This window comes from Sapajus apella, unplaced genomic scaffold, assembly GCF_009761245.1.
Source record: "Sapajus apella isolate SASKATOON/1434 unplaced genomic scaffold, GSC_monkey_1.0 scaffold19, whole genome shotgun sequence".
In the NCBI taxonomy this organism is placed as follows: domain Eukaryota; kingdom Metazoa; phylum Chordata; class Mammalia; order Primates; family Cebidae; genus Sapajus; species Sapajus apella.
In genome coordinates this window covers 16,532,432-16,545,870 of record NW_022436959.1, presented here as the reverse complement: position 1 = coordinate 16,545,870, position 13,439 = coordinate 16,532,432, and the positions used below count along the sequence as shown (strand labels likewise).

The window sequence follows — 13,439 nt, the reverse complement described above, 5'->3', positions numbered from 1 at the left end:
TCCTATTATGCGGAATATATTTTTAAGGTGGATAGACTTGCTATGCAAATAGGCAATAGTTATAAATTCACAGCTCTGAAGGCAGTGTTCTCGATGTTTCCTTTGGTGGAACAGTTGTGCTAATTACAAAACTGTAAAAGGATTAGTAATGGGACCTATAACAGAGAAAGGCCATGTGAAATCAGGTAAACCTGTCTAGTCACCAACAGTGATATTTTCCCCTTTCTCTCTGAAATCTTACTTCTTAGTATTTGAAGACAAAGCATTTACTTTAGAGACTGCAACATGCAGTAATGATTTTATTGTTACATCCCACACATCATCAGGATTGCGTTCCTCTTTCTGACACAGTCCTGAGACCCACACCCTCTGGAAGCTTTGCTTTGTACATAGCAACAAATCAAATTAAGTCAAATCAGGCCCACTAATTTCCAGAGTGTACACACACAAAAATGGTGTCCTTAATATCCTTCTCCAAATCAAGTCTTTCTCAAATGTGCCAATGTAGACATCCTTTTCCAAAAAGAGTTTTTAAAAATACAGAGATAGAGTTTTAAAACACATCATTAGGCTACTTAGAATTCAAATTCTGCCTGACTTCAAAGCTCGGAACATTATTACTATGCACAGTCATTCTTTAACTGTGGTGTTGGTTTACTACAGTTGGTCATCTCATTCACCAGTAAGGAATTAAATGCCTATTCCAAAGCTGGGGCTGTGGCGGAAGAAGTTTTGTCATCAATCCGAACAGTCGTAGCCTTCGGGGGCCAGAAGAAAGAACTTCAAAGGTCTGTCCCTTTGAATATAACAAAATCTGCTTGGTTTTATTTTCCCCAGTGGCTACTAAGTTGTGTTCTGTTTTTGTAAGGTATACACAGAATCTCAAAGTTGCAAAGGATTTTGGCATAAAAAAGGCTATAGCTTTAAAACTGTCTCTTGGTGCTGTGTACTTCTTTATGAACGGAACCTATGGACTTGCTTTTTGGTATGGAACCTCCTTGATTCTTAATGGAGAACCTGGATATACTATCGGGACTGTTCTTGCTGTAAGTCTTGTTTGAGAACAAGGTATCTGGCCTGGAAAATCTTTCCTTATCTAGTTTAGCCAAAATTCCTCTTTGAAGATGAATATTCAAAGATGAACGTTTTTAATAAACAAATATTTGTTTACCTCATATTATTTGTATGTACTTTTATAGTTATGAATTGACAGGATTTATTCATCCAGCATGTTTTAGTGTCCTCATTGTGTCAAGTATCTGCATTCTGCTTTTAGAAGAATCATAATAGAATTCCCTTTTGGGAGATACATTCAGTTTTCTTAATCTAACAGTGAAAAAGGCCATTCTTTAGTGAGATTTTTCCTTTCATATTGGCCGAGATCAGATGGCATTCTACATTCACCTTGCTAAATGTCTTCTCTCCATAAATAGTCCGTAGAGTTTGCACTCACCTCCTCTTCCTCTGTTCTTTCAGTATGTAGTAATGTTAAAAGCAGACTACATATAGCTCTGTCCAACATCACAGTTTGAAGACTTTTAAATTTCTAGGGGTTATATGTTAAATAATAATTTATTCAGTTATCCTTTCAAGTTACAACAATAAACAGATCAGTACATGATTAAGAAACATTTGTCTTGATGAATCAAAATGATGTGCTGTATATACTTTGATCCTGATTTGGCCTTTCCATTCTATAAATTTCTCTTCTTTCCATTAAATTCATCTTTTGAATTTGAGGCATTCATAATTAATATTTTAGCCATTCATTTATCTCATATAAAGTGAAATATGAGCATGAAGGATTTTTTTTTACTCATTCGTGCTCCTCAATTTATGTGTGGCTAGGTAAATGGCTTACTAAGCCTGAGCATCCTCATCTAAAAGATAGGAATAAGAGCTTCTAGCTTGAGGGATTCTTTTCTTGTGTGACTTTTTGCAGAGATGAGTCTATCTTAAAATGGATAACTGTCCCCAGTACAAAAATTCCAAAACAGTTTGAGTGAAAACAGTACAATGACTCTGAGCCAATGAAATCTATTGCATTTTTCTTTTTAAAGTTCAAGGGGTCGCCTAGCAAGGAGGGGAGTGTAACTCACCATTGGGTTTATACATGGCCAGCACACTTCAGTCAGCAGATTTTCCTGGTCACACATCCCAGCAGGTGATAACTAGAAGACTACGAGATATTCAAAAGTTGTTTCCATATTAGGAAAAGGCCAAGGATACTTGGATTAATTTGTGTTTCCTTTCTATTTGGTCATATCTTTCATTCTTTCTTACCTAATTTTTCTAATATATCTCTGTGAGCCCAAACCAATAATTATATATTACATTCTATTGTCTTTCTTATATAACTGCAGAAAGCTAAATATCATTTTGTTTGTTCCTGCAGGTTTTCTTTAGTGTAATCCATAGTAGTTATTGCATTGGAGCAGCAGCCCCTCATTTTGAAACCTTCACGATAGCCCGAGGAGCTGCCTTTAACATTTTCCAGGTTATTGATAAGGTAAGACCTCTTATTGCTTTGAAGAATAACTATCATTACTGCAAGGAGACAAAAAACACGCACACTTGCTTCACTAAAACAATAGAATGGAAAAATTAATGTTGCTCAATTGTTTATGGGAAAGAGAGATTGCTTTTAACTCTTTTATACAAGGAGATTGTGTTTTACTGAAACCTTCATGTCTAACTCAATGCACTTCTAAAGCAGAAAGGAAACCGTTGTGGAAGAAAACCACCCTTAAACTATTTTTAGGATGTAGAGAGTGTCAGCTTACTCCTTTGAAGATTTATAAGATTTCCTTTGTTTTTCCAAGAAACCCAGTATAGATAACTTTTCAACAGCTGGATATAAACCAGAATCCATTGAAGGAACCGTGGAATTTAAAAATGTTTCTTTCAATTATCCATCAAGACCCTCTATCAAGGTAGGTTAAAACAAATTATATGATTGTACAGTTTTCTGAAATTGTCTTCTACTGGCCAGGATCTTCTCTGACATGATTACTTAGGATCACTTTGACCAAGATTTCGGCTACTTTGCTTACAGACTTGAGGAGATAGATAAATAATGAACAAATAACTTTGGATCAAAGAGTTATATTTTGCAGCATTTTTTATATATTCAACTGACTAAAGCATCTTCAGCTCTGTGAAATTCTTCTACTCTGGATTTGGGAACACACCAAAGTGTCTTTGGTTGATGGTGCCACCTATTGGTGGCTCCTAGATGCTACCCCACACAACATAGATAACTTTTTAACCCCCTCATCTCTAACCTAGGAGAATTATGCACATGTGCCTTTTTCTTTTTCCTTTCCTAGGGCTTTTACTGCACCAGCAATTGTAGCTAGTACTTTATCAGCTTCACACACACACACACACACACACACACACACACACACACACACACAGTTTATCCTACTCTATCATTTAGCCTTTGACAAGTTCTTGTGAAAACGTGTGTCTTTATTGCCGTCCCCCTTTGACTTCATTTACCCAAAAAGTAGTTGTTGTTGAAGACTGAAAAAGGTAATTATTAATAATAAAACACTTGCTTCGTAGAAAAGACATAATTTTAAGTGAAATAGATAAAATTACTAATGTAATCAATTTCTAATATCTTTTATAGAATTTGTATAGACCTATCTACTTCTACTTCCTTATTTTCTTCTGATTAAAATTTTGATTGAAATTCTCTTTTCAAACTTCTTTATTTAAAAAAAAAATGTTACTTAATTACTATCATTGGAATAGTATTGACTTCCACCATTTTTCTTAATTGTAGAGAATTTCAAACTACATTTTGCAACTACATTTGGATTGGCTTCCTGAGGACTTAAGCACTAATTGTGCCATTATATTGCATGGGAAAGTGTTCTTTGGGTTTTAAACAACTATTTTTAAAACAAACTTTTGAAACATAACACTTTTTGTTAAACTAAAGAATGAAATTTTTTTGGTCCACCCATTTGAAATAAATAAATTCTTTCATGGAACGATCAGACACCAAGTAAAAGTGCAGGTGCGAGAAGAGGTACTCCTCCGTGGTCCCCGATTTCTCACCTCTTTCAGGGAACTTTTCTCTGCTTGGCCCTTTGAAGGTTTTATGTTTGGCTTATGCAAAGGGTCCACTGCTTTACAAATGGTGAGATCAAAGTAAGAGAATTGAAGGGGAGATTCCCCTGTTTAGGGCTAACTACATACAGATGCAAGCAAGGATAGGTGAGAATTTCTCAACAGGATCACTATTGTCATTTGAGAGGGTCATTATTGTGAGATTTCACTTACACTGCAGGTACCTGAGACCCTAAACGCTGTAGCAACTCCAGTCATTGAGAAAATATTTAAAATGTTTCCTCACTGGTCACCATGAGACCTACCAGGGTTTCTAATAATAAACTATCATCTATTGGGAGTCCCTGAGAAACTTTGCCAGTTATTTTACTTTAAAATATGCTTTGCGATTATGTTAGTATATTCTAAGAAGGAGCTTCCTTAAATAACTTGTGACGATATCTGGCAAGATTTCATTCACTTGTTACAAATTAAGACAAGACTTTCATTAACTTGATAGTCAAAATTCATATAAAACATTTTAGTGAAAATGTGAACAGTTTACTAGTTAATATTCTGAGAGTACTCTTAATTTAGATCTCTTCTTTACAGAGAGAGATGAGAAATTATTTTCCTATTATTTTCATAAGTTATTTAAGCTTTATTATACATGTACATGAAACAAACATAACAAGATCTAATTTTTTTAAGTTCCACAGAAGAATTTGTTTTGGTTTATAATTACATACTCATTTTCTGAAAATGTGTCTGTCATATTCCTGTTGCAGTTTTATGATTTTCCCTCCATACATTCCAATAGATCCTGAAAGGTCTGAATCTCAGAATTAAGTCTGGAGAGATGGTCGCCTTGGTTGGTCCCAATGGCAGTGGGAAGAGTACGGTAGTCCAGCTTCTGCAGAGGTTATATGATCCAGATGATGGCTTTGTAAGTGAAGCTAGCAAAACCATGCAGTCTACCTAATGGAATATGGAAACGCCACAGAGCTCACAGCTCTACTGTTGGAAATGAAAATGTAACTTTTCATTTCCAACAGTAGAGCTGGGAGAGAAGCCATATTGTTTTCTTCTCTTTGTATCTATTCATTCAACAAATATTTATTTAGTGCCAGGCAGTTTTAGGTTCTGAGAATACCTATGTGAATAACACAGACAAAAATTGGCCCTCATGAAGTTTACATTCTAATAATCAGAGACAATAAATAAAATAAGTAAATTATATAGTATGTTAGAAGGGAGTGAATGTTGTGGAGAAAAATAGCATATTAATGTCGGTATCCAGCATCTACCAAGAATTTCAAAGTTTGTCCCAGAAGAATGATGTAGAAAACATCTCCACTTCTTTTTTTTTTTTTTCATGGAGCTTACAATGTTGCACTTACTTTCTCAGCCTTATAAGTGGCATAGAGGATGAGATTTGATACTCAAAAGTGTATGATTCTTAATGCTTCTGTTCAAACTTTCAACAGTTATTTTTAAAAGAAAACTTACTCCCCTAGAGCCTGGCTTTATTTAAATTTTACTTCTTAGTTTTCACTTAAAGTATCCTAGACCCATGTGACTACATAAATTACTAGATGAGTGTTGCATGTATAAAATAGTTGCATAGAATACCCATGCCCCGACAGAAAACAAGCATTGGTAAGAAATAGAGACTGTATAAGTTAGAATGACCACATCTTGGCTTCTGTCACTGGAGTATGCTGGGGTAATTGGCAATGGCCACCTGTGGAGAAGACAGAGATTACTTATTATTATGTATAGCAATGAATAGAAGACACTTTTGTCTTTTGCAGGGGTGTGAGGTGTTCAAATGATGAAGGCTATTTCCTAGAAGAAATTTAAGGGTCACGTCAGTCTTAAAATAACAAAACTGAAGTTTTTTGTACGTGTCTACATAAAAACATTTGGGGAACCTAGAATATGTATCTTTATAATATCTAACTTGTGGATCTTAGAATTAAGATAATTAGATGATCTGGCCAGATTTTAGACCAAGTACTCTTTTGCGATTTTGTTTGTTCCCATCTACCAGAAAAAGTCTACGGACAATAAATAAGTTATAAATATTTTATCAAAATACAGTCTTTAATTCTTAAAATATGCTACTTCTCAGCTTATATTTTGGTTTAGTACAAGATACTCTAAAATCAACACAGTAAAAGGCATCACATCATGGTTCATTCTTTGGATTGGCAGATCACAGTGGATAAGAATGACATCAGAGCTTTAAATGTGCGGCATTACCGGAAACATATTGGAGTGGTCAGCCAAGAGCCTGTTTTGTTCGGGACCACCATCAGTAACAATATCAAGTATGGACGAGATGATGTGACTGATGAAGAGGTGGAGAGAGCAGCAAGGGAAGCGAATGCTTACGATTTTATCATGGAGTTTCCTAAGGTGAGTACATTGTGCAGCCTATGTCCTTAGCTTATGGTGGCAGCACTGCAATATTCCAAGATAAGGTAATGAAACAACAACCGATGCAGAACAGTAAGGGTGTGATTAATTTCTGGATTGTCCTAGAACAAGCTTGTCCAACCCATGGCCCAAGAGGGCTTTGAATGTGGCCCAACACAAATCTGTAAACTTTCTTAAAACATTATGAGATTTTTTGTGATTTTTTGTTTTAGCTCATCAGCTATTGTTAATTTTAGTGTCTTTTATGTGTGGCCCAAGACAATTCTTCTTCTTTCAATGTGGCCCAGAGAAGCCAAAAGATTGGACACCCCTGTGTGAAACATCTGTAGAGACGAATACATAGTAACAACCAAAGAAGAAATACATCATTTAAAGGCCAAATTGAAAAAAGTCATATTTTGTTCTGCAAATGAAGAAGAAAAAATGAAAGATATGTTAAAGCATAACAAAGAAATATGAAACAAAATCATCAGGCTGAGAAATGATGTCTAAAATGTTTATTTGCGAGGCCATCTTGTGGCTGAGAGTAGGAATGTCATACACATGATGTTCAGATCGATTCTGTGACAAACCACAATAAAAATTATGATCATTTTTTAAAGCACAGGAAGTGAACATTGCATAAGAAATGTGAAATCAAGGCCGGGCGCGGTGGCTCACGCTTGTAATCCCAGCACTTTGGGAGGCCGAGGCGGGTGGATCACGAGGTCAAGAGATCGAGACCATCCTGGTCACATGGTGAAACCCCGTCTCTACTAAAAATACAAAAAATTAGCTGGGCATGGTGGCGCACGCCTGTAGTCCCAGCTACTCGAGAGGCTGAGGCAGGAGAATTGCTTGAACCCAGGAGACGGAGGTTGCGGTGAGCCGAGATCGCGCCATTGCACTCCAGCCTGGGTAACAAGAGCGAAACTCCGTCTCAAAAAAAAAAAAAAAAAAAGAAATGTGAAATCAGACCAGGTGTGGTGGCTCACGCATGTAATCCCAGCACTTTGGGAGGCTGAGGCAGGTGGATCACCTGAGGTCAGGAGTTTGAGACCAGCCTGGCCAACATGGTAAAACCCCATCTCTACTAAAAATACAAAAAAATAGCCGGGCATGGTGGCATGCGCCCATAGTCCCAACTACTCAGGAGGCTGAGGCAGGAGAATCGCTTGAACCTGGGAGATGGAGGTTGTAGTGAGCTGAGATTGCAACACTGCACTCCAGACTGGGCAACAGAGTGAGACTCTGTTAAAAAAAAAAAAAAAAAAAAAAAAAAAAAAAAAAGTGAAGTCATATTTGGAAAGCAATATAGTAAGTTAAAATTCTTGCTAACAGGACTTATGAGCTCTTAATGGGTATTTAGAATTAATAGGGTGCTATAAGGCCATTTTAAAAAATATTTCCTAAGGTATTAGTTCCTCAGCATCACCTGAAATTATTGCGGGGAGTACCTTATGACATACGAAAGAAGGAAATTTGTAATTAAAGTACATATAAAATTCCACCATCCCAGAGGATCACAATAACAAAAACATTTATTTTAATGGGCATATTTCACAAACCACACTTTATAGATTGTAATTATTCTTATTTTTTAATTAAAAAATTTGTTATGCCAGTAATTATCTCTTGTCCCATTATTTAGAATCATAATTAGGACATATTTAGGCCAGCAAAATCATTAAAGATTTAAGGTGATTCTTTGCCTGTGGTTTGGGAACACGCATTTCCTTTTGTTAATGTTTTGCCCCTTCCAGTGACCTCCTTTCCTTAAAACATCAATGCTCTCATTTCCCACTTGGAATTAGGGAGCTTTCTGGTGCCTCTTACATTATATCCTGTAAGTTACTACTTGCTTTTAGCAAAAGCCCAATGCTACACAAAGATGCCTCTTGCTATAAATCTAATAGTACATTGAGAAGATATAACCCTAACAAATTTAAAATAGTAGCTTATCATGATGAAAACTAAATTCCATAGCCATAGTTAACCAGAAAAATGAGAAAGCACAATAATAAATTAAAGTTCCAGAAGTGGCTAATTTAGGTAGGTGAAAAATTGGGGAAAGCTATGCTAAAAAATATAGAGCATTATTTTCTTTATAATATACACAGATTTTAAAATTAATGTATGATAATTAGCTGATACTGGTTAGCCTTTCACTCATAAACAACCACAAAATTAGATAAAACATATGAGGCCAAGGGCAGTCATTTCCGTGTATTGGAAGAGAGGTAATGAAAGACTGATTCCTAACAGAGAGGAATCTCATAAAGGAACTCCATGAATTCGGTCTGGGAATACGTTTCTGACCTCATCTTTGTGAACTGGAATCCAGACAGAACTTGATAGCCCCACTGAGCTGAAAGGCAAAGATTAAATTTTAGGGCAGCTTGAGCAGCTGGAAAGGTGACAAGAGATCACCTGTGGCAATAAGGTTGGGGCAGAAGTCCATGTCCATGTGGGCATTCCTCAGGAATCCTTATCTGAGGATAGCGCTATCTACCCAAGGCTTACCAGAGAGCGGCAGCCACAAAGCTGCAAGCAGAACACTGGATAGAAGTCAGGTAGTGCTGTGGGGTTGTTGAAAGTGCAGCCCAGCCGGAATGGAGAGATCACATTAACACCATTTTAACACCCCAGGCAAGTAGCGAAAACATGGAAAAAGCCACACCTTAGGAGTCAGGACCACACCCTGGAGTAAGTAAGATCTACTCCAGACCTGCCCTAACAAACCCCAAGACCAAGCTATGACAAGATGCCCAGAGTAGAGATGTTTTGGAGGTTGGATTCTGCCAAGTTATGTGGCTTTCTACAAATTCACCCCAACGAAACCTAAAATGAAGATTGCACAAGTTCAAGATCAGTCAGTGCTTTTTTTTTTTTTCCAGAAGAAAACAGAACTCAGAGTCTCTCCAGCACAACAATCACAGTACTCAGTTACATAATTTACAAAAACCAGGCATTCAAAGAAACAGAAAAATATGACCTGTATGCAAGAAACATATTCCCAAATATTTATTCATTCAGAAAAGAGCTTCAAAATACATGAAGTAAAAACTAATACATCTCAAAGGAGAAAGACAAATCCACAACTTTAGTGAAGGCATCAGTACTTGATAGAACAAGTAGGTGGAATATCAGTGAGAATATAGATGAACAATACGATCAACCAGCTTGATTTAACTGGCATTTACAGGACATTCCAGACAACAACTGCAGAAAACATTCTTCTCAAGCGCACATGGAACATTCTCTAAGATAAACAATATTCTGGGCCATTAAAACAAACAAAACAAAACCTTTGCCCTTTCAAAGAATAGAAAACATAGAAAATACATTCTCAGACCATAATAGAATTAAACTAAAAATCAATAACAAAAATATATCTGCAAAATACATATATATTTCAAAAAAACACACACAAAAAAAACACTTCTAAAGAATCTATAGCTTAAAAGAGAAATTTCAAGAAAATTAAAAACTATTCTGAACTAAATAAAAATGAAATTGCAATGTATTACTATTTGTGAGACAAAGTACTGCTTTGAGAGAAACAAAGTATTTATTGCTTATTTTTAGAAAGGAAAAAACATCTACAGCCTGCAAACTTAATTTTCACCTAGAGAAACTAGAGAAAGAAGAGCAAATTAACCCAAAACAAGCAAGACTATGTAAACAGAAATTACAGTAGAAATTAGTAAAATAAAAAACTGAAATACATCAATTATTGAAACCAAAATCTGGTTCACTGAAAACATTAAAAAAACAAAAAAAGTGACCAACATCAGGAATGAAAGACGGTACACAACTACCGATCCCAAGGGCATTAAAACGTTAATAAGGAAATATTATCAACAATATTGTGTCTGTAAATTTGACAACTTAGATGAGAGTCAATTACTTGAAAGATACAATTACCAAAACTCACTCAAAAAAGAAAAAAATAGATAACTTTGGTGTATCTATAATTATTTCAAAGAGCAGCTGGGTGCGGTGGCTCACACCTGTAATCCCAGGACTTTGGGAGGCTGAGGCAGGTGGATCACTTGAAGACAGGAGTTTGCTACCAGCCTAGACAACATGGTGACACCCTGTCTCTACTAAAAATACAAAAAATTAGCTGGACGTGTTGGCGCACACCTGTAATCCCAGCTACTTTAAAGGCCGAGGCAGTAGAATCGATTGAACTCAGGAGACGAAGGTTGCAGTGAACTGAGATCACACTACTGCACTCCAGCCTGGGCAACAGAGCAAGACTCTTTCCCCTCACACCGCCCCAAAAATGAAAAACCTGGATGTCTAAATAATAGCAACAGATACAAATGAAATTAAAATAAAAGCAGTATTCATAATAACATCAAAAAACAAAATGCTTGAGAATAAACTTAATGAAAGATGTGCAAGTCTTCTAGGTAGAAGCTATAAAATGCTGATAGACATGAAAGAAGATCTAAATAAATAGAAAATACCTTATTCACTGATTTAGAAACTCCATATTTTTAAAGATTTGTATTCTCTCCAAGTTGATATACATATATATGCTTTATCAATCAATATCTCACCAGTTTTTATGTGTATGCATAGAAATTAACATGTTGATTCCAAAATTGATTTGGAAATCAAAAAACCAACAACAGCCAAAACAAATTTGAAAAAAAGAACCAAACTGGAGGACCTAAATATCTAATTTTAATACACCAGTTAAGATTGTGGTAGTGGCATAATGATGGTGGTATAGATCAGTACAATAGAACAGAGAGACCAGATATAGTTTCACAAATATCTACTCAGTTACTTTTTGACAAGGCCAGTGGAATTCAGTGGGGGAAAGAAATATCTTTTCAACAAATGGTGCTGGAACAATTGGTTATCCTTGTGGAAAAAGTAAAATGTGACTTTTACTTTACATCCCATACAAAAATTAATTGGTTACTGATCTTATGCCAAAATTGGTCTACACTTCCAAAATTAAAACTTATGAGAAAAATCTTTGTGACTCTGAGATAGGCAAAAGTTTCTTAAACTGAAAAGGCATTACTGGAAAAAAAGATAAACGGTAGTTGATTAAAATTAAAATCTTTTTTTAAAAAGACACAATTTAGAAAACAAAAAAGGCAAGACAAAGAAGACAAGAAAATGTTTATAATCTACATGTCCAACAAGGACATGAATCCCAAATATATAAAGAAATGCTATGCCTTGGTGATAAGACAAAAAATAGAAATGAAAAATGGGCAAAAACCTGAACAGACATTTTACAAAAGAAGAATCAAATGAACAATACATACATTGAAAATATGCAACATTATTAGTCACCAGGGAACTCTAAAATAAAACCATAATGAGATACCATTTTACACTCATTAGAATGGCCAAAATTAAAAAGACTAACAAATGAAACTTTTGGCGATGATATAAGCAACTAGATCTCTTGTTCATTCAAACAAAAGTAAAATCAGTACAACCATTTTATAAAGCAAGTTGGCAGTTTATTATAATGTTAAACATACACTTATGACTCAGCATTCTATTTTTAGGCATTTATTCAAAAGAAGTGAAAACATCACCACAAAAATATCTTGTAAGTGAATGTCCATAGCAGCTTTATTTATAATAGTCAAAAATAGGAAACAATTTAAGTATCCATCAACGGTTGACTAAATAAACAAATTGTGATAGATTTATGTTTTTCTTTTTTGGTTTTTTTTTTTGAGATAGAGTCTCACTCTGTCACCTAGGGTGGAGTGCAGTGTACAATCTCAGCTCACTGCAGCCTCAACCTCCCAGGCTCCCAGGCTTATGCAGTCCTCCCAACTTGGCCTCCTGAGTAGCACATGCCACTATACCTGGCTAATTTTTTTGTTTTTTGGTTTTTTTTTTTTGTAGAGACAGGGTTTCACTATGTTGCCCAGCCTGGTCTCAAACTCCTGGCTTCAAGCAATCTATCTACCACAACCTCCTAAAGTGCTAGGATTACAGGTGTGAGCCACCACACCCGGACAAACTGTGATAGATCTAGTGTTGCCAGATGAAATACTGGATTCCCAGTTAAACTTGAATTTCAGATAACGAATAATTTAGCAGTATTACATAAAACATACTTATTCTAAAAAAAATCCATTTTCTGAATTCAAATTTAACAGCTTTGTGTTTTCTTTGTGTTGCTTGTTTTTGCTAAATCTGGCAACCCAAGGTAAACTTGCATTGTGTGGAACACTACTTAGCAATCCATAGGAGTGAACAACTGATACAACATGGGTGAATCTCAAAAATATTATGCTAGATAAAAGAAACAAGCCAGAGAAGTACATACTGTATGATCTCATTTACTTGAAATTCTAGATCCAGCAAACTTCATGTACAGTGATAAAAATCACATCAGCGGTATCTGGAGGGAGGATGTGGGTTTTGACTGAAAAAATGACATGAAGAAACTTACTAGGGCTACAGAATGTTCTGTGTCTTTATCGGCGTGGTGGTAGCATGGGTGTACTCATTTGTCAATACTCAGAGAGCTGTATCCTTAAAATGGATGCAGTTTATTGTGTATAAATTACTTCAATAAGGCTGATTTTTTTTTTTAAGTAAAGATCAATCTCTAGAAATTAAGGGTTTAGAAAGAATACTTAAATTTATCTCCTTGAAGAAATCAACTTTGAATCAGGGACATAACTTAGTAGAATATTACCAGCCATGTTTCCTGGGTGCTAGAAGTTACCCCTACCACAAATATGAAAGAAAAAATATCTACTTTGTTAAAAATAAATTTATGTTTTTAAAAAATCAAAAGAACACCTAAAAAGTCTCTCAAGATGGAAAAAAGTTTTAGGGGAAAGTTTGTTTTGACAGTAATTTTTTTTCATATTGTTTTTCAGAGTATCTAGGAAGGAAATTGCGGGTAACATATCAAATTGCTAATAAACACTGCAGAAAATAGGTATTTGTAT

The 13,439-nt window shown here is 35.4% G+C and overlaps 1 protein-coding gene across 2 annotated transcripts in view; it reads left to right on the top strand.

The window, feature by feature from the left end:
* Positions 1-13,439, top strand: part of ABCB5 (ATP binding cassette subfamily B member 5) — a 123,780-nt gene that overhangs the window by 19,718 nt on the left and 90,623 nt on the right. The window contains exons 7-12 of one of the 2 annotated variants that reach the window (XM_032287027.1): positions 664-788; positions 869-1,046; positions 2,396-2,509; positions 2,823-2,933; positions 4,883-5,008; positions 6,280-6,483. In XM_032287027.1, the coding sequence (XP_032142918.1) occupies positions 664-788; positions 869-1,046; positions 2,396-2,509; positions 2,823-2,933; positions 4,883-5,008; positions 6,280-6,483 (858 nt within the window). Of the gene's footprint in view, positions 1-663; positions 789-868; positions 1,047-2,235; positions 2,510-2,822; positions 2,934-4,882; positions 5,009-6,279; positions 6,484-13,439 lie in introns of those variants that run through there. The other variant, XM_032287028.1, reaches the window with a different exon arrangement.